General features: G+C 40.0%; 1 protein-coding gene across 1 annotated transcript in view; it reads right to left on the bottom strand.

Moving 5' to 3' along the window:
- Nucleotides 1–20,571, bottom strand: part of CUNH8orf74 (chromosome unknown C8orf74 homolog) — a 37,508-nt gene extending 16,937 nt beyond the window's left edge. Inside the window, exons 1-3 of the mRNA XM_070947302.1 lie at nt 20,451–20,571; nt 20,148–20,242; nt 14,532–14,724 (exon numbers count right to left, since the gene is read on the bottom strand). Of these exons, the coding sequence (XP_070803403.1) occupies nt 14,532–14,724; nt 20,148–20,242; nt 20,451–20,571 (409 nt within the window). The remainder of the gene's footprint in view (nt 1–14,531; nt 14,725–20,147; nt 20,243–20,450) is intronic.
- Nucleotides 20,572–21,801: the final 1,230 nt, after the last annotated feature.

The following is a 21,801-nucleotide window of genomic DNA, read 5'->3' as shown; positions in this document are numbered from 1 at the left end:
ATTATTAAAATTATTTGAAGTCACCCCTACGGATTCAGCCCATTTGGTGGAAAAGCCACGTCTTCAATTCGCGGCGGAAGGAGAGGAGGTCCGGGGCTGTCCTGAGGCCAGTGGGCAGCCCATTCCAGAGGGTCGGCACTCCCACAGAGAACGCTCTCCCCCTGGGGGCCGCCAGCCGACATTGTCTGGCTGACGGCACCCTAAGGAGGCCCACTCTGTAGGAGCGCACCGAACGGTGGGAGGAAGGCAGGAGATGATCCTGCAGATACCCCGGGCCTAAGCCATGTAGGGCTTTATAGGTGAACACCAGCACCTTGAAACGAACCTGGAGAGCCACCGGCAGCCAGTGCAGCTCGCACAGGAGAGGTGTCACACGGGAGTACTGAGAAGCCCCCGTAACAACCCGCGCGGCCGCATTCTGGACTAACTATAGTCTCCGGGTACATCCCAAGGGCAACCCCATGTAGACGGTGTTACAGTAGTCCAACCGAGATGTAACAAGGGCATGAGTGACCGTGGCAAGGGCATCCCGATCTAGGAAAGGGTGCAACTGGCGCACAAGGTGTACCTGTGCGAAGGCCCCACTGGTCATGGCCGTCAAATGATCTTCTAGGGATAGTCATGAATCCAGGAGGACCCCCAGATTGCGGACCCTTTCTGAGAGAGTAAAGATCTCCCCTCCCATCACTAGTGACGGGGCCACTAGATCAAGAGATGCTGGTATCCACAGCCACTCAGTCTTGGATGGGTTGAGTCTGAGTCTGTTTCTTCCTAACCAGGCCCGCACCACTTCCAGGCAGCAGGACATCACAGAAAGGGCATCCCCAGGATGATCCGGGGTGGAGATGTAAAGCTGAGTGTCATCAGCATATTGATGGTACCTCATCCCGAAATCACGAATGATCTCACCCAGCGGCTTCATGTAGATGTTAAAGAGCAGAGGGGAGAGAACTGACACCTGAGGCGCCCCACAAGTGAGGGGCCTCGGGGTGGATCTCTCTCCCCCCGTCCACACAAACTGCAAGTGGCCCGAGAGGTAGGAGGAGAACCACCGTAAAACGGTGCCTCCCACCCCCAAACCCCCGAGTCGCTGCAGTAAGATATCATGGTTGATGGTATGAAAAGCCGCTGAGACGTCAAGAAGGACCAGGATGGAGGAGCAACCCCCATCCCTGGCCCGCCAGAGATCATTTACTAGGATGATCAATGCTGTTTCCGTGCTGTAACCGTGCCTGAAACCCGATTGGTACGGGTCTAGGTAGTCAGTTTCCTCCAGGAACTGCGGGAGCTGCTGTGCCACCACAGACTCAACAATCTTTGCTATAAAGCGAAGGTTGGAGACTGGATGATAGTTATTAAGGGAGTCTGGATCCAGGGTGGGCTTCTTGAGGAGGGGACAAACCACCGCCTCTTTGAGTGTGGCGGGGAAGACCCCTTCCCTCAAGGAAGCATTGACAACTGCTTGAATCCAGCTTCCAGTCACCTCCCTGGCTGCAGAAACGAGCCAGGAGGGACAAGGGTCCAATAAACATGTGGAGGCATCCAGTCAACCCATGATCCTGTCCACTTCATCCATAGAAACAGGCTCAAATTCAACCCAGATGTTACTATCAGGACAGGCCCCTGTCGACTCGTCAGACTCTGCCCAGTCAGAGTCCAACCCAGTCCGAATCTGAGTGATTTTATCTTGCAGAAACTGTACAAAATCCTCAGCTCTGCCCTGCAAGGGGTCCTCTCTCGCTCCATGATTGAGGAGAGAGCGGGTCACTCTAAACAGAGTGGCTGGGTGATTTTCTGCAGATGCAATGAGAGCGGCAAAATATTGGCACTTTGCCACTTCCATTGCCACAAGATAAGACCTAATATGGGTTCTTAACTGTGTTCGGTCAGATTTGGATCGGGAGGATCTCAAACCGCCCTCCAGGCGTCTTCTCCGACACTTCATTTCCCTGAGCCCGGTGGTGAACCAGAGAGCCACCCGGGATCTACGTCAGGTGAGAGGCCGCAAAGGCGCGATTCAATCCAAGGCCCCCACCGCCAAACATTTTTAATATTTGCAGGCTTTCAGATTTATTAAATCCTTCATCAGGCTATAGAGTTACAGTAAAATCAGATTAAAAGAAATGATTATGGTAATTGTGTCTGATGTGATCAGTCAGTTGTCCTCCAGAGTGGAGTGAGAGCCTTTCCTCACTTGCGTTTAAGTGCAACATAAACTTCCCCTGACAACTTCTTGTTTCTGCTTCCCCCTCATTTATTTATTTATTTATTTATTTATTTATTTATTTATTTATTTATTTATTTATTTATTTATTTATTATTCAAATTTCTATACCGCCCTTCTCCTTTCGGACTCATCTGATCTCCAGCCCATATCTGAGGGAATCTTGAGCCGTTCATTCAGGAGTTCTTGACTTATGACCACAATTGAGCCCAAAATTTCTATTGGTAAATAAGACAGTTGTTAAGTGAATTTTGCCCTATTTGACAACCTTTCTTCCCTTGTTAAGAGAATTAATGCAGTTGTTAAGTTAGTAAAGTGATTGTAGCTTCTCCATTGACTGTCAGAAGGTCACATGATCCTGGGATAGTACAGCTATCATAAAAATGAACCCGTTGTCAAGCGTGCAAATTTTGACCATGTGACCATGGGGATGCTGTAATGGTTGTATGTGTGGAAAATGTTCATAAATCACTTTTTTTCAGTGCCATTGCAACTTTGAATGGTCATTAAAGGAATGGTGGTAAGTTAAGAATGATCTGTACTGTTTTTAAAGTAGTGTTTTTTCCCCCTTATCTCTTCTTAGTTTCCGCTATGAGTACACTTCTTGGAGGATTCTGTTAGTGGCAAAGTTGATGATCACTTGGTACCTACTGGCCAATTGAGACTGGTATATTTTTTTTTTTGCCAATTTGGCCCCTGGACACTGATTCCAGGGCTATTTTGTTTTGGGAAGGAGTAGAATCCAATTCTTTTTCAGACTTGGTTGTTTTGCTATGCTCACCAGGTCTCTGGGTTAATTTCTGGCTCAGAGATTGGGCTATGAACTAGCCCCAAAAGCAACCAAATAATAATGCTGGAAGGAATGGGGCTTCGCTGTGAAATGGAAGAGATGTCTCCACTGTTGCTTCACACTACAAGGCACAGTCCTCGCATTTCTATCAGCTGATGTTCAGGCTTCTTTTCTGCTGGATCAGCTTCTCTCAAGCATGGATTTAGTGCTCTTCTGAAGTAGCTGATATCAACTAATCGTTGGATTCTTGTTGAATGAACTCACTGAGATAACAAAACTCAACAGATTGTATACACTTTGAAGCTACCTTTGGATAGTGTCAGAAAAAGAATGAAAACATTACTTTAGCATCAGTACAGCTAAGAATGACATGAAGTGTCTCAAGCTGGGGAGAAAATGAAAGCGAGATTTGGTGACCTGGGAGAAAAAAAAATATTGCCAGGAGATATTTGTACAAGAGTGAGTACAAGTGGGGACATATCCGGTGTCAGAACTGTGCTATTACAGGTTGTAGGTGGGCGTGATTATAATTTAATAGTCTGGTGTTCAAAAAATACAATTCCTGTATATTGAAGGCAAGGATATTGGGGCAAAGCTGGGCTTCATATGAGTATGTTTACTGTACGCGCTAAATTTCTGTATAGATACTCATTATGGGTATTTGCATAAAGGAGAATTCAGCCAAACAGACCTGACCTACTTTTCAAACATATAATATAGATTCAGATTTAACATTTCAATAGGAACTAGTCACCCCATTTAATATCCCTTCTTCGCAAAACAAAAGACCCAGATAAGAAGCCATTAATCTACCTTGTTCTAATAAATGGAGGACATCATTGACAATTCTGATCCCCCACAAGCTACTTGGTCAATGCAACCATTCAAACTGTACAATTGATTTCCCTTAATAACTGTCTTCTCTAACTCCACAGATTGGCTGGGGTGGGATGCTTATGTGTGTATATACATACTCATCTTGCTGGTTGCAAATAATGATTGGAGGATGCCTTGCATGCACATACAGGCACCCGCACACATGTATATATTACACATGCGTGTTTCTAAAATTAGGACTTCTCCTGATAATTTTATTATTGCTTGTATTGTTAGAAAGAAGCTTCAATAGAGATGATACCTCACAGAATATAAGAGGACAGATGTTCACCCTGATAGGCTTATAATCTAAAATAATTGCTGTAAGGAGAAGAGGAGAGGAGAGAAGAGAGGAGAAGAGGTGAAAAAACTTTGAGGCTATGTCCAATATGTTCATGCATAGTGGACATAGATACGATGGCTAGATACAAATTGAGTTGGTATATAACATGTCCATTGGCTTCATTTTGGTAGTTTATAATTAAAACCATTGTGGGAGTCTAGCTATTAACACAGTTTGTTATATAAGCGGGACAACATTTTAAACAGTTTATTTTATTTTATTTTATTTGTACACTGCAATGATCACAGCAACTGTATTTTTGTTTTCTAAACCCGTGTTTAGAAAGTTGTGTGAGTTAGTACACAAAATCCCTTCATCTTCATGCAAATAATTTCTGGGGAATGAATAAGCTGTCATTGCCGATTATTTTTAAAAGTACTTTTTAAAAATTATAATTTTCAGTTTTAAAAGTAGATTCCTGCTCTATCCCAGCCACAAGAGGGAGATGTGACACAGATTTATGCACAAATTAGCTACTTATCCAGGCTGTTGTGAAAATTAAGCAGGAAAAGATCAACAAAGCAGTTGGCCAAATTTAGAAGACATTATTATTATCTGTACACAACAATGGAAGTCACAGCTGCCAGTTCTTTAGCTGGTGTTGTCCTTCGCAGGCATCAAGTACTTCTTAAGAAGCTAGGATGTCATAATGTATCAGTGTAGTATATGTGCAGATCCAAGCAGTGTGCCCTTTGCAATAGGCAGATGGAAATTTTGTCAATGCACAGGTTTTCCAAGGACCAGCCAAGATTTTTTGATATTATTATTATCTCTTTTATTCATTAAACATGAAACTCAGTCAACTGAACATTTAAAAATGTATCATAAATACACTGACTGGTGCTAATGGTTGTTATGGGTTGCTACCAGCATCCTAGGTATCAACCAAGTATCTTCTTAAAATATATGATGTTCCAAGTAGCTCAGTTTTTTGCAGTTCCACTGGTGTTATTGCAGGAAGCTACAATTTCTTGATGTGTTTTGTAAAATTCTTGGACATGGTACCAAGTGCCCCAATGACAATGGGTATCACTGTTACATATTTCATCCATAACCGTGTAGTTTCGATGGCCAGGTAGTGACTTTTTCTAGTTCTTTTTCTTCGACTCTGGCATCTCCTGGTACAGCGATATCAATAAACTGTATGCTTCGGCCCTCAACAATCATGTTGTTGTTGTTGTTGATGATGATGATTCATTTTTTCTATTAAAACCCATGTGAAGCTGCTTTAAAAAGTTAATATTTAAGACAAAATGAGGGAAGAATAGCTATAGTTAAATAAATGATTAATGAGGATAATAATACATAGATATATATTAGATCGATAATATAAGAATTTAGTTAAATTGTAAGCTATGAATATGGTGAAGACGCACAAAAGACTTGTAACCAACCGACACACTGTGTGTAATTGAAGATGTTTTTATGTTTTTATGTATGTTTGTTTAAAAATAAAAATAAAAATTTTCCAAAAAAAAAAGTTAATATTTAAATAACTAGCCATGCATACACATACACACACACAGACGGACGGGGGGCGGCTCTGCAAGGATTTTTTGTCTTTATTACAAAAGTACAATATATGCAATACTAAATACATAGAAAACAGGAGTAATCTCAGATGTTTAAAAACAGGAGCCAGGTTTTAAAGCTGGAAAAAACTTGCAGTTCAGCAGTATGTATCAGCTAGTACACATGATGACATAAAACAAGTTATCCGAAGACATCAGTGGCTTTAGTTGTAATGCTTTCATTGTTTCAATTTGTCTTTACCTCTTTAGCTTTTTATAAGGGCTTGGGAATAAACCATACTAAGCTGTGACAACACAGAAAGAGACATTTATGTTCTTATCTACGTACTATTAAAACTCTTGTTATCATGATCTTCAACTAGGTGAAACAGTGCATTATAGGGTGGCAATTTTTGAACGAAAGTACCTCAAATGGGCTAATGTATAGAATGAGTCCAAAATCCAGGACCCATGACTCCTGAGGGAATGACATTTGGGGAAGTTGTGGCTGCTTTAGACTGCTGTTGTGATTACATGATCTTCATTTTCGACATGCCATAACAGTTTCCCAGCCAGTCTCATAATTCCTCACTTGATCCTCACCCAGCCGCAAGGAATTGACTCAAGTAGCCGTTAACAGAAGCAACAACTTTAAGGTACATGAAGAAAAACCTGGGTATTTTTACTGTTTTATAAGCCCCTTCTCTGAACACACACACACATGTATCTTTATTCCATCTTTGTTCAGGAACGTAAGGCACATACATATTACTCTATCTTCCTATATATTTTTTCCACAACAACCCTGTGAGGTAGGTTGGGCTGAAAATCACCAAGTGAGCTGCTGTGGCTACAGATGGAGTCCAAGCAAGAAACATCTCAAACGAGAAAGGTACAAAGGGATTTGAGGCACAAGCTGAAGGGACAACAAAGATGCCTTGAACTAAATGACTCACATAAACAAGCAAGGTCATCCAATAGAAAATGCCATGCTAAAGATGTCTACATTGACAAATTTGGTATTTATTTATTTATTTCAAAAATTGACAAGCACAATGTCTCTGCCTCCCAAAATAGGTCACTGGGAATCAAGATACCATGAGTTTGGGCTTGTCTAAGAATGATCCACATGCCAATTGAGATATCATCATGGGATAGGGTGACATCAGGGTCACCTAACTATGACCCAGATCACTATCTGGCTTCAGCCTACTTTGTAAATGGGGAATCCTGTGTCTCTTCTTTAAGATTGCTGCCTTTATGGTGCCAAGGTAGATGTCAGGCCTGGAAGCCATCTTTTGCATTGGGCCTTCAGGCCTGCCACATTTACTTCTGTGGGAAACTGGGAGGGCAGGATTGTATGGTAATATATAATCATAATAACATTCATTTCTCAGAGAGGCAAGGACATCTTGCCCTGCACCTGGAGGGGGTGACTGAGAGGTATCTCCAGTTGGGACGGTGCTTTGATTGGACCACATGATGAACATGTGGGTGCTGGGCAGGGACTTGGACTTTCCTTTGGGTGGGGAAAACCTGGAAACTTTCAGATTCAGGTTTTCCCAGATATGCAAATATGACATCTCTAATAAAATGTAACTTTGAGGAACTTCAAGCCTTGGAGTCTTCTTTCATTAGGGGTGTTACTTGGAACCCTGACAGTAGATAGTATTTTTATTTGGTATGTATTTATATTTAATACTGTTCCAGCAGGTCAGATAGGGTGGGCATGCTCCCTATCCCTGTTGCCAGCATGTCAGTATGTCTTGGTAGCTTCCACTGCTCTGCAGAACACTCTTCTCCCCTATCCCCGAAGCCTTGAAAAACTGGGTCCTGCCTCTTCCCATAAGCATTGTGTCAAGACAAAGTTGGACTCCAGTAAAGCTGTTTGTTGTTTTTTGGGGGAAGGGTGCTGAGAGTTTTGGAAACATGTTTTTGCATATTTATTTATCTAAGATGTTTTTGCATATTTATTTATTTACTTACTTGCTGGCTTTTTTTTTTTTTTAATTTGATTTATATGCCGCCCTTCTCCGAAGACTCAGGGCGGCTTACAATGTGCTCAGCAATAGCCTTCATCCTTTTGTATATTCATACAAAGTCAGCTTATTGCCCCCACAAACTGGGTCCTCATTTCACCTACCTTAGAAAGGATGGAAGGCTGAGTCAACCTTGAGCCTTGGCGAGATTCGAACCCTGCAGTAATTGCAGGCAGCTGGGCTTAATAACCAGCTTAATAACAGGTTGCCTTAAACCCCTGTACTACCAAGGCTTATTGCTGTTTATATGTTACCCAGAATTGTAGTGCTTAAATGGGTGCATATTACCCTAAATGGATAAAAAGGCTCTATATAAGTTTTTAAAATAGATATGCCATAAATAAATAACAATAAAAATCACAACATAGTGTACAACTGCACTACCATAATTTACCATAATTTAAACTGATGTCAAAAAACATTCTAACTTCATAAAGGTCATGAATGAAGAAGAATATTAAAGACCTTTCCAAATTTTGCGAAATGAGCACTCCAAATATACCTTGAAAACATGAGGTAACCATTGTGATATGTAGAAATCCTGTTTACAGAATAGAACTAAGCATACAGGAACATAATTTACAAATGAACAGTTCAAGTAAGTGATCTTTTTGTATGCCCACTTCAGAAAGTCGGCACCAGCAAATGTTAAGTCATGGCAAGACTTCCAAAGACCCAGCCAGTGCAAAGATTGGCAGAGGAAGAACGAAGAATAAATTGGGAAAGGTGAAGGACCACACAAATTGCACTATTCTGGATCTCTAAGAAAGGGCAGAGAGCACAGTCAGGAAGGACTGCTAACAAACTACTAATAATCCAAACCTGATTTAGGAAATAAGAACTAACTACTTGATTATGTCAGTGATAAGAAATGGTTGAATTCTTTATATACTTAGTAGAAAAAGTGGCAAATTTCTTATGGCTTTATTGATAAAAATCTTTACAGTGTCTCTCATTAATAAAAACTCTCAGTAATAAAAAGTGTGCGCTCCCGTTGCGAACCGGTAGTAAAGGTAAGTAGAACCCACCCCTGGCGATGGGTATGCACTGGGAGACAAATTGGGAACAAATTAATTCTGGAGAAGGTATGTCTATGTGGTGACTATCATCTGACACTGATCTGATGGTACATAATGAGTTAGTCAATCAATTTATCAATCTATCAACCAATTCTGCTTAATATGTTTTATGTAATATTTATGACATGGCCTTGCTTCAGGTTTCACACAATTACTATAAAGGTAACGGTTCCCCTCACATATATGTGCTATTCGTTTCCGACTCTAGGGGGCAGTGCTCATCTCCATTTCAAAGCCGAAGAGCCAGCGCTGTCTGAAGACATCTCCGTGATCATGTGGCCGTCATGACTAAATTAAGGTGACCAGATTTTAACATTGGTAAAGCGGGACACCATTGTGGGCGTGGCTTATTTTGTGGGCATGGCTTGGAGGTCATGTGACTGGGTGGGCGTGGCTATGTGTATAGGGACTACTCAGAGGGCTGAAAAAAGTCATTTCTGACAGGTCCTCGCACTTTTGACTGGTCCTCACACTTATGACCATCCTCACATTTATGCCCGTGCAGCATTCTTAACAACCATGTCACTCATTTCACAACTGCTTCTCTTCACCATGGTGATAAGATAGGGCAAAAAACGTAAAATGTGAGGACAGTCGTAAGTTCGAGGACTGGTCAAAAGTGCGAGAACCAGTCAAAAATAACTTTTTCAGCCCTCTGAGTAGTCCATATGCACAAAAGGACTAACCAGAGGGCTGAAAAAAGTCATTTCTGACAGGTTCTCGCACTTTTGACCAGTCCTCGAACTTACGACTGTCCTCACATTTATGCCCGTGCAGCATTCTTAACAACCATGTCACTCATTTCACAACTGCTTCTCTTCACCATGATGACAAGATAGGGCAAAAATGTAAAATGTGAGGACAGTCATAAGTTCGAGGACTGGTCAAAAGTGTGAGGACCAGTCAAAAATAACTTTTTCAGCCCTCTGAGTAGTCCATATGCATTAAAGGATACAGCAATAGAGAGGGATGAAGGAATGGAAATTAGAGTAGGAGTGAGGGTAAGAGAGGGAGGAAGAGAGGAGGAGAAGGAGAAAGGAAGAGGAAGTAGGGAGGAGAAAAAGAGGGTGGGGGGAAGAGAAAGTAAGAAGGAAAGAAAAGAGAGTGGTGGTAGGTTTGAGGAGAAAGATTGCTGTACAATAAAAAAGATGAAAGGGAAGAAAGCCAACCCCAAGCAAATATAAAGATATTAAGATTAAGAATGAATTGTTAAACTTTAAAGAATAAAAGAGAACAAATATGAATAAATAGCAATAATTAGAAACACACATACAAACATACAATGTATTTTCTTTGAACAGAATATTTGGCTGGTTCACAAATTTAAACAGCGTTTAGTCATTTCAATTAAATTTACAATTTCTATATTTCCTTTTTGCCATATTTATTCCTCATCTATTTTTTAAAAAAAACAATATTACCCTTCATCCTCATCTCTAATCTTAATCAAATTCAATTTTTCCCTTCTATTCTATATTATACCCCTTCCCATTGTCATCTATTTTTATATCCATCCTCACATTGGTTAATTATGTAATTATGTAATACAGTTGTTTAATACAAATTCAACATTTTAATATAAATCAATTAGTTATATAACTATTTTTTTTGTATATTAATCAATATGAACATGAATATTCCAATTATTTCCATGCAATCCAATTTCTTACAAATCAATTAATTATATTTACCAATAATAATAAACCAAATAATTTCCCCCATATATTCCTCCAAACCACAACTTAACCATTTCTGCTTTCAACACAATATACAATTATTAATAGTATCTCAATTATTACAATTCCCTAGTTAAATAGAGCTTTTTTTCTTTTGTGTTTTAAAATCTTGAACTCTCCTCTTTTGCCCAAAATTTCCCATTGTTTGCAGTTTTGCACCTACCTTTTTTGGTGAGGAAAAAGAAATATCTCTCTGCCTCATTTTGTCATGTTGCAGCAAAGACCCTGCTGCAACACTTACTTTCGCTTTTTCAGCATAGCTAGGGGAAAAAAAATCTGCTCCAGGAACTCTTTGCAGCTAGCAACAGAACAGAGTCCTGAGCAAAACAGCTGAGAGCAAATCAGCTGAGAGTGGGGAAGCCGAGCTAATCAACTTGTGCTAATTAACTTATGCGGAAGCTGTAAGGGGCTGTTTTTTCTATTTTTGCAGGCATCGGTCTACTCATTTGTTTTCTTTTAACCCTGGTCAGTTGTAGGGCGGCCCTTTGAAGCCCCGTGGCAAGAGTTTAAATAGTTTTTTTCCCTCTAGCCATCAGCTGGGACTCAGGAGGCAGCCGGGACTCAGGAGGCAGAATGAAAAATCGGGACTATTTTAAAACGCCGCAGGACGAGGAACAAATTGCTAAAAATCGGGACTGTCCCGCCAAAAACAGGACGTCTGGTCACCTTAGACTAAATGCGAAAGGTGCACGGAACACTGTTAGCTTCCCACCGAAGGCGGTCCCTATTTTTCTACTTGCATTTTTTATGTGCTTTTGAACTGCTAGGTTGGCATAAGCTGGGACAAGTAACGGGAGCTCACCCTGTTTCGCGGCATTAGGGATTGGAACCACTGAACTGCCAACCTTTCGATCGACAAGCTCAGTGTCTTAGCCACTGAGCCACTGCGTCCCTTAACAATTACTATAGAAATCAATAATTATAGGATAAAAAGCTTTATCAATTTTCTGCATGTTAACTGTTCTCAATGGCTCAGAAGCAGAACAAATGAAGTGACAATCCTTTTTGCCTTTATACTGAAGCCTCATGAGCAAACAAAATAGAATTCATACGCCATGAGGAGTGTGAGGTCATCTGGAGTTCCTTCCTGTTTACAGTACTCAAATTGCCCTTAATCACTCTGAAGGGCAATTGGGAGCCAAAGTGCTGTATGCAGCCACCTCTAAGAATGTTTGTGCTCATGTTTGTGAGCAGTCCCCGCTCAGCTGATGTTAATTTTCAAAATACAAATAGTAGGACTTTGGCAATACTCAAAGGATTATTTCTATTGAAACAAGTTTGTTATTGTTATTTTGTTGTTTTAATGTATACTGCTCACAATCTCAATATGGGGCAAAAGATGGTCAGTTTCTAAATACTGTTCAATCAAACATGTAAGGATCAAAAATGGTATTAAGGCCAGTAAGAAGTTATATAATAATTATTATTATATACACAAAAATGTGAAAAATCAGTTCTTGCTATTGGCCTTCATGCAAGTTCTTCTCAACAACCTAGGATGTTGTAATGTATCAGCTTGTTTATATTCAGAGCCAAGCAGTGTGGCCTTTTGCAAAATTTTGGCAACATTCAGATCTTTTAAATTGCTGTCCCAAGAAATGCTAATAATGTACCAATAACCACTGAGACCATAATCTTTCAATTTTTTTCTTCAATAAAAATATTTCAATTTTTTTAAAAAATAATATTTGATTTTGATTTTCAGATCTTGATACTTTGTGATCTTCTTCAATTCCTGGTCTTCTACTATCTTCTGCTATTGCCATATCAATTATCCACACTTTCTTCTTTTCAGCCACTGTTAAATCTGATGTGTTATGACCCAAGACTTTATCAATTAGTACTTGGAAATCACACAATATTTAAATTTGCTCATTTTGATGACTTTTTCAGTTCTCTCTTTCCACCAATTTTTCTGTACCAGCACATGATAATTTTTATAGACATTCCAATGAATCATTTTGGCAAGTATTATATTGTTGTGTATAATTATTGTAGTTTCTTGGTTGCTTTTGAGCGACCAAAATCAATCCTTCAGTTTATTTAAAGTTCCAGTTTCAAACAATTGTCAGGTATTATTTCTCTCCCCCCCCCCATCTCTACATCTATCTATCTATCTATCTATCTATCTATCTATCTATCTATCTATCATCTTTATAATAACTCAAGGCAAACATATCTAATACTCCTTCCTCCTCCAATTTTTCCCATAATAATAACCTTGTGAGATGGTTGGTGAGAAGTCTGGATGAAGATCACTACAAATACATGGACGCCCTTCAAACTGAACATATTAAGCACACTGAAGTCAAGAAAGTTAGAAAAGAAAGCCTAATTTGGAACGCTGACAGAATACATCAGGACAGTGAAGATCTCAAAGTACAAACTCAGTGGAGAATATATCATCAGGACCATTGTAGTCACCAAATACACATCTGGAATAGTGAACTGGACTCAAGTAGAATTAAAAATCCTGGATTGGAAGATAATAAAAATAATGGCAATGAATCATGTCTTTGATCCATGCAGAGAGGTTGACAGATTCTACTTACCAAGGATCATAGGTGGATATGGAATGTTGCAAGTACACTGGATAGTTGAAAAATTAAAAAGGGTATCGGAAGTGTACTAGCACTGAAGCTAGTACACTATGATGATTTACTGATTACTGGACAAACTACCAAACTGACCTACAAGAAAGACCAAATGAAGCATAGGAAAGGAACATGGCAAGGTGAAGTATTACATGGCAAGTAAAAAAACAACAACCCAGCAGACAATACAGATGGCTGGCAATGGCTAAGAGCCAGAAAGCTGAAGGAAAAGACAGAGGGGCTAATTTTGGTTGCACAAGATCAACCCTTAAAAACAAGTGTGTACAAAACCAGAATTGAGAAGATAGCAACAGTCAGCAAATACCGCTTCTGCAAAGAAATTGAAGAAACAGTGGACCACTTAGCTGCTGCAAGAAGATCACGCAAACTGACTACAAACCACAGCCCGACAAGTAAAAACAATGGTGAATTGGAAGAAACAATGGTGAATTGAAGTATCTGCAAGAAACTATTTGTCTGCTAGCAAGAAGTGGCAAAGAATACACAAATAGACAAAAGAAAAGAAAAGAATAGAAAATGAAGATGATAAAGTGCGCTGGGACTTTAGAATTCAAACAGACAAGCACCTGCCACCAAACTTAATAATTAGACTTCAGACTTAATAATTGTCAATAAGAAAGACAAGTGGATAGTGGACATTGCAATACCTGAAGACAGCAAAATAGAAGAGAAAGAACTGGAGAAAATGACAAACTACAAAGACTTGCAAATAGAAGTAGAATGATTGTGGCAAAAGAAAGCAAGTATAGTATCAATAGTAGTAAGTGCTGACAAGTATAGTATCAATAGTAGTAAGTGCTGACAGTTGAATCCCAAAACATCTGAAGCATCACTTGAACACCATCAGCATTGACAAAATCACCTTCCATCAATTGCAAAGGGCAGCTTTACTAGGAACAACTTACGTCCTATGATACTTTTAATATTAAAACAAGATCTGCCTAACCCAGATTATTGGGAAGGATTCGATAGGTGGACAAAAATGCCAAATTCAGTCTAAACATCTGACTGACTGTGTGGCTAACCAACCATAATGATAATATAAGGTAAAGAAAAGGAAGGAAGGAAGGAAGGAAGGAAGGAAGGAAGGAAGGAAGGAAGGAAGGAAGGAAGGAAGGAAAGTTACTAAAATGTTCTCCCTCATTCCTTCCACATCAGGCACTGATAAATTCCACAAACAGTCCTTAGCCTATAAAGACTACCCATTGGTTGCCTATAAAAGAAGATGCAAAGTTGACTCAGGTCAGCCCAAATGTTTCCTTTACAGCTGAAACCATTGCAGTGTACCTTTTTTGTAACAAATGCAATCTTGACTTACCTTGGGTTTCCTCCAATAGCTCCCCTGTCAATTTTACCACTTCTGCTACAGCTTGCCAGGATAAACCTTTGTTAGCAGCAAACATCAGGCTATAGTAATGGGCATCAAGTTTGATACTCTGACGTACTTCCTGAATTTCATCAAACTCCTTCCACCCCAGCAAATCTCTTAGAAACAGGCGACCAGGCTTCTGCTGAAAAAAGCACAGAACAAGAAAAGCTGTTAGTATGTGGCACTGCTTCATATCATGGAAGCATTTTTAAAAACGACAGGCCAATATGCAGGATCAAATTTGCCCAGTCTTCTGTCCTACCCAGAAGCCAACTTTACTCTGGAAAGCTTACAAATGCAACAGCTCCTATGTGGCTATTTCCACTCTGATGACTTACAGCATCTTCCATTTCAACCAGTCCTTGCTGTACCAATATATTTTATATCATCAAATCAATGATGTTGTAAAATGTGCTAAATGATTAAGAACATAAATTTCAGGTTTCAACATGGTATCAGGTAAAGCATTCTTAAAACTCAACTTTCCTGTGCAGAGCTGCAGAGCTTTTTTAAAGTAATTTTTTTTTTTTTAAAGCCTCGAGTAGGGCTTGTTATTGGTGGCATACATGATGGTGATATGTACTAGTGTTCCTTTAGTCAAGTGGGTGATGAGTTTTATTAAAATAACTGTATGAAAATTTGAAGGTGATTTTGCAATTGAAATGTACTCTGGTCAGGAGCTGATATTCGAGGCAGGGCCAGTGTAAGATAATGTACTGTGATAAGATATAGGAGACTCTGGCCATCTCATAGTAAAGAGACAGATCCTTGACTTGAAAAATATCCCATGTTGGATACACTCACTCTGGCACAGCATGAGAAAAGGTCCATTGAAAGTCCCCATTTTGAAGATTGGAGTGAAATGAGTGGAGTTATTCCAGCAGGACAACTGGTGATTATAAATCACCAAAGTTTCACCAAGAGATGGTAGTATGGTAGTGCTGCAATGAAGATGGGGTTTGATGGAAGAGTGAGTACTTGCTCCTTATAGTCTGAGCACTGGACTTCGGCATTTAGAACTGCAAAAAAAACAATTACTACCAACCTACTTTCCATTGAGGACCTGCATGAGTCAAAAAGAGGGCTGTGAAAATATTTACAGACCCCTCGTATCCTGGACATAAACTGTTTCAACTCCTACCCTCAAAATGACACTATAGAGCACTGCACATCAGAACAACTAGACACAAGAACAGTTTTTTCCCGAACGCCATCACTCTGTTAAACAAATAATTCTCTCAACACTGTTAAACTAGTTACTAAGTCTGCATTACTAGTAATCTTCTCATCGTTCCTATTACCCATTTCCTCCCACTGATGACTGTATGACTGTAACCTTGTTGCTGGTATCCTTAAGATTTATATTGACTGTTTCCTAATATGATTTGATTGCTTATTTGTTCCCTATGACTATCATTAAGTGTTGTACCTTATGATTCTTGACGAATGTATCTTTTCTTTTATGTACACTGAGAGCGTATGCACCAAGACAAATTCCTTGTGTGTCCAATCACACTTGGCCAATAAAGAATTCTATTCTATTCTATTCTATTCTATTCTATTCTATTCTATTCTATTCTATTCTATTCTATTCTATTCTATACTATACTATACTATACTATACTATACTATACTATACTATACTATACTATACTATACTATACTATACTATTTACAGTCAAGGTCCTACCTGGTCAGTTTATTTTGAAAGATTATCTATTGGTCAGCTACCAGGTTTGCCTGTAGGACTATCTGCTTGCTGAACTTTCTGCTGGTCTGCCTGCTGGGTTATCAGTGTTGACAAGGGAGGGAAGTCAAGCCTAAACCCATGACTTGTGAGGTGCCAAAGGATCAATGATCTCATCCCTTCTATTTAATATCTACATAAAGCCACTAGGTGAGATCATTCTTCAACATAGGGTCAGGTATTATCAGTTGTACATCTCAATTCTACATCAACCAATTGACACTGTCAAGGCTTTTTCTACGGGCTGGAGGCTATTGTGGTCTTCAAGAAGAGAAGTAAGTTTATACTCAACCTGATACAACTGAGTGGCTACTCTTAGTTTTCCCAGTGTGGTGGATTTTCCCCCTTTAGTTCTGAATGGGTTGTACTCCTCCAGACACAACTGTAATGCCTCTGCTGCATAAACACATAAAATTACCCTAAGTACACACAAAAACACATAAAGCTATCCTAAGCCCACATTGTGGTAAGTCCAATATCAGAATCCTTCCTGCCTATAGCCTATCAATTTTATAAATAAATAAATACTATAACCTGGCCTGGACTATCCCATCAATTACCCAGCACCCCATTTTTAAAATTTTATGATACTCTAGGCCTATGAGGGTGAGCTTATGACACGCGTGCCACAGGTCCAGCTGATTTTTGGGACTTCTGGGCCCACTAGGGAAACAGGGTGTTTCCTCCCTTTGGAGGGCCTCAGGGTGTGGTGGGGAAGGCCTGTTTTCTCTCTCCCCAGCCTCCAGAGCCTTTCTAGGAGCTTGGGGAGGGTGAAAACAGCCTCCCCCCCACCCAAGGCCCTCCGGAGGTTGGAAACGGCCCATTTGCCAACTTGCAGTGGGCTGGAGGCATCATGCCCTGGCCACACCCATCCACAGTTTAGCGAAGGGGAAAAAGTTGCAATATGTCACATCACATCAATTTGACGCCATGAATTTGACACCCCCGCCATAGGCTATCAGATCTAGACTTTTTTAAAAAAAGGTGTCAATTTCTAATGACAAAAATAGATGCAGCAAATTCTAGCATACTATTATATGAACACAACCCCTGGGTTTTGCTAACACAATATAAGATTTTGGCTAAATATGTTATCTCAAAAGACATTGAAAGGAACAAAGGAGCCTCATAAAAAGAGCTTTGTCACCCAATTAAGTTTTGTTTTCAGTTCTGAAACAGTCTAGTGGGAAAAGAATATACCTGGGTTTTTTTTCTTTTATAGAGCTCTTAAAATGAAGGTGACATTGGGATGTTTCCATCTGGCAACATACTGCACTTTGTAGAAGAATTCAGCCTGAAAAAAGGTTTAAGACATGTGGAAGTTGCATTCTGAATTGTAGATTCGCATTAACCAGAGGGGTGAACTAGATTAACTTTTAAGATTTCTGCCAGTTATAAAATTCCAATTCTGTGGTTGGCTCCACACATCACATTAAAACATTGTTTAGATAGAATTTTCTGAACCAACCATAGAGACCTGGTTCAAAACTATAATCCACCACAAATCATGCTTTGCAAAACACAGTTGCTGGGATAATGCAACACTGTATTTTTTTTTTAAACATACTATGGATTAAGCAGGGGTGGGCAACTGTGGCCCTTTTACAACCTATGGACTTCAACTCCCAGAATTCCTGAGACAGCTCCCAGGAATTCTGGGAGTTAAAGTCCACAGGTTGTAAAAAGGCCACAGTTGCCCACCCCTGGATTAGTGCAATTTATAAATAAATAATCAAATTTGAAAATACTGCCTATAATCCACTGGGAATTCATTGGAAACACGTGATTGATCCTCCATAGCTAAACATAGCTAAAACATAGCTATTTTACACAACTAGTGTAGCAAACCCTTTTTGCACTACTACTCTTTTGCATTTTAGTACTTAATGACTATGGGGCTCACAGTTTAAGGATTGATATTATAATATAGCTAGGCCATGTGTAACTGACAGATTGGATGCCAAATTGTGATTTTAATATAGATTTCATCTGTTATTTATTACTTTATTCTAGAATTGTAACTGGATATTCCTTGAATATTTTTATTTGTTCAGGTCTCTTTGACTGTAATAAACTTGATTTGATTTGATCTGCCTATAATTCATTAGTTTAATTCTGTGTTGAGTTGGACCACTCCAGACTATGGACAACAATAATCAGTTTTTAAATATTAATAGAATATTCACCATCAAAATCATAATCAAACTGGAATTGCTTAACAGCAATGTGTCTTTTCCCCCCTAAATGGAAACTTTAGTAAACAAAACAGAAGTTTAAATCTCCGCTTTGCCACAAAATACATGAAGTGACATTAGGCCAGTCAGATTCTTTGTCTCTCTGGACAATCCCTTATTCCAATCTGAGCTGGTGAATTATGAAAATGTAATAAATGGATAAAGGTTAGTTAGGACAGTGATAGCAACCCAATGACATATGTGTCAAAAGCAACATGGCATTATGTTTTGGGTGACACACTAGTATTTACCAATACTTATCAAGTATTCTCAAAAACATGCCCTCTTCTTCAGCAATTTTTGGATCTTGCCAAGGCTGCACAAAAACGGGCTGCCTCCACAGCCTCCAGAAATCATGCAAAAACGAGACATTCTTTTGGGCAATGTTTGAGGCTGCACAAGAATGGGATGTGCTCTCACACAGCCTCCAGACCCTCTGGAAGGTGCGCAAGTGGGCCATGCTCTTATGTGAGGTTCTTTTGTGTGGTTTTGGGAGGGTACAGAGGCTGTGGAAGAGCTGCTTCAAGAATGAAGGCCTTGTACAACTTGGAGCAGCCTCGGGGCCTTTCAACAGAAAGAAACTACCTGAAGGTAAGTGGTGCATGGCGGATCCTGGGGAGCAGTGGGCTACTGGGCCCTTGCATCCTACTCCTCAGTGCTGGGGGGGGGAGACAGAATTGTTTTGTGTGTGAGAGAGGGGGGGGGAGGGAGAGAGAGGGGGAAGGGAGGGAGAGAGAGAGAGGAGTCGAGTCAATTTTTTTCTGAATTTTTGACATGCCAAGCACAAAAGGTTTGTCATCACTAGGTTAGAAAATGAAATATCAAAACAATCCAAGAATCCAGTAATTAATTTCATTGTTCTTAAAGAAAAACTGCCATCAAGTTCCACCTCTCATATATAAACATATAAAATCCCAGTGTGAAAAGCCCCTCTCTGGATTTAAAATGTCAGCATCAGAGCAAATTGTAACATTCAACTGCACAGCCAGAATTTATTTATTTATTTATTTATTTGTTTAAATTTCTATACCGCCCTTCTCCAATACAGGACTCAGGGCGGTGAACAGCCAAAGCAAAAACAAGACACACATACAAAACACACAAAATCTAAAAAACTGATTAAAATAATTAAATATCTTGGCCATAATTAAAACTGTTCCAATTTAAAATCAATTTAAAATTTGACTCAAGCCAGCCCAGCTAGTTGAAATAAATGGGTTTTCAGGGCCCGACGAAAAATCTGGCTGAGGCTTCTTTAGGCTACTTTAATCAATGCATCTCCTAGTACTTTTAAAATCAAAAGACACCGTGCAACAGCATTTTTTAAAAACCATGTTTTCTTGGTCAGAATAAAGTAAAAAACAAAACAGTGAAGAAAAACGGAAAGTTTACAAATGCAAGCCTTCAAGATTTCTCCAGGAAGAAGACAGGAAGGCTTCTGAATTTAGCCTTATTTAAAGGTCCTCCTGGTTTCCATGGGAATGGAACTTGGCAAACTATGATCTTATATTTCACCAAGATTTTCTGGGGCTCTTCCTTCCCCTCTACCAGAATTACCTTAAACTTTTTCCCGGCTTTTTTTACCTGCAGCTGAAGGACAGCTTCCACACCTTCCGCAGTTAAATTGGCCATCCTTCCTGGATTGGTTGCTAGGAGACGCTGGCTTACGATGCAAAACTCTGGAAGAAAAGGTTCTATTACAAAGACATACTTGCATACTCCCTTCCAAAGCACGGCCCTTACGGCAGGCCAGTCTTAACTTTTGTGTCTCATGTTTATCTGCCTATCAAAGGATTCAATGGAGATAAAACAAAAATCTGACTTTACTCATTTATGAAATGCTTAGATACATATGCATGGCAGAGATTTAAAGTTATAGTGACTTACCTAGTATCCCATGGGAATGATTTATGAGTCCTTCCATGGTACACATGCCACCAGTCACAGCTGGTAGCTTCAGATAGGGTTTGAATGCCTGAGCCAGATTGCACAGGATTTGAGAAAACATGCATGGAAGTTGATTTTGTGGCTCTTGAACAGAAATGCCACTTCAACCCTGAGATTTCTATTTTAAAGATTAACTGCAGCCACTGAGCATTAAGAGCCAAGCAACTGAGAATTAAACAGAAAATTTTGATTCATCAACTGGAAGACTAGGAAGGCCTTATGCCTGTTATTGGAATGGCTGATCTGGTTCTGTAGCACCTGAATTTGCAGAGAAATGTAGACACCCCGCTGCTCTTGTACATAAAAACAAATCCTCTCACTAAAACAACAAGCAAAACACAGCAGCAGATCAGAAAGCAATGATGTAATCTGGGGTTTGAGTGAGGCCAGAGATTTTATGTTTGTTTTATGTAGCGGAATATTCCACAGTAGTCTGAAATGCTGCGATGCTGGCAGCTATGGGTGGTTACCATTCGGTGTGTGTGATGTCCCTGCTCTGCAGGAAAGATTGGTTGCCACTATGCTTCTGGGTTTAATTCAATGTGCTGGTTGTCACCTTTAAAGCCCTTCAAGATTTGGAGCTAGGTTTCTTGCAGCACTGTCTCTCCTCGGTTGCATTTACGTGTCCTGTCAGATCTGAGAGGAAAGGAATACTCTGGGTCCTGCCCATTAGGGAGTAACATTCTGGCGGGACCCAGAAGGAGACCTATTTCAATTGAGGCATTCACACTCTGGAACAGGGGTCTCCAACCTTGACAACTTTAAGCCTGGCGGACTTCAAGTCCCAGAATTCCCCAGCCAGCAAAGCTAGGGAAATTCTGGGAGTTGAAGTCCGCCAGGCTTAAAATTGTCAAGGTTGGAGACCCCTGCTCTGGAATATCATTCTGTAGAGTTTAGACTTGCCCCAAACCTGATGTCTTTCTACAAAGCCTTGAAGACCTGTTGTTTTTTAACTCCAAACTAGGGGCCCTGGATTTCAATCACAGCACTGGAAAAAATCTTTTGTGACTACTTTATCATTCTAATGGATGGCAGGCAAGGGGCGTCTGTGCGGGAGACTCAGCAAACAGAAGAGGCTGCTTAACTTTTTCCTAGCTATATATTTCCTTTCCTATTTCTTTATTCCTTCCCCACCCCCATCTTCTGGGAGACTGAGCAGAAGAGGCAAAATATGATGACCTGAGAAAGCAGGAAAAGCAGGCAGAGGAAAGTTTACATAAAATCACACATGATATGACATCACCACACAAATGACATAATTTATGTGAAGGTGTCGTGACATATAGCATCA

This window comes from Pituophis catenifer, unplaced genomic scaffold (genome assembly GCF_029215685.1).
Source record: "Pituophis catenifer annectens isolate HBS135680 unplaced genomic scaffold, rPitCat1.0.hap2 SCAF_1, whole genome shotgun sequence".
NCBI classification, from domain to species: domain Eukaryota; kingdom Metazoa; phylum Chordata; class Lepidosauria; order Squamata; family Colubridae; genus Pituophis; species Pituophis catenifer.
The sequence above is the reverse complement of the archived record's forward strand: the minus strand, read 5'-3'. Positions and strand labels throughout refer to the sequence as shown.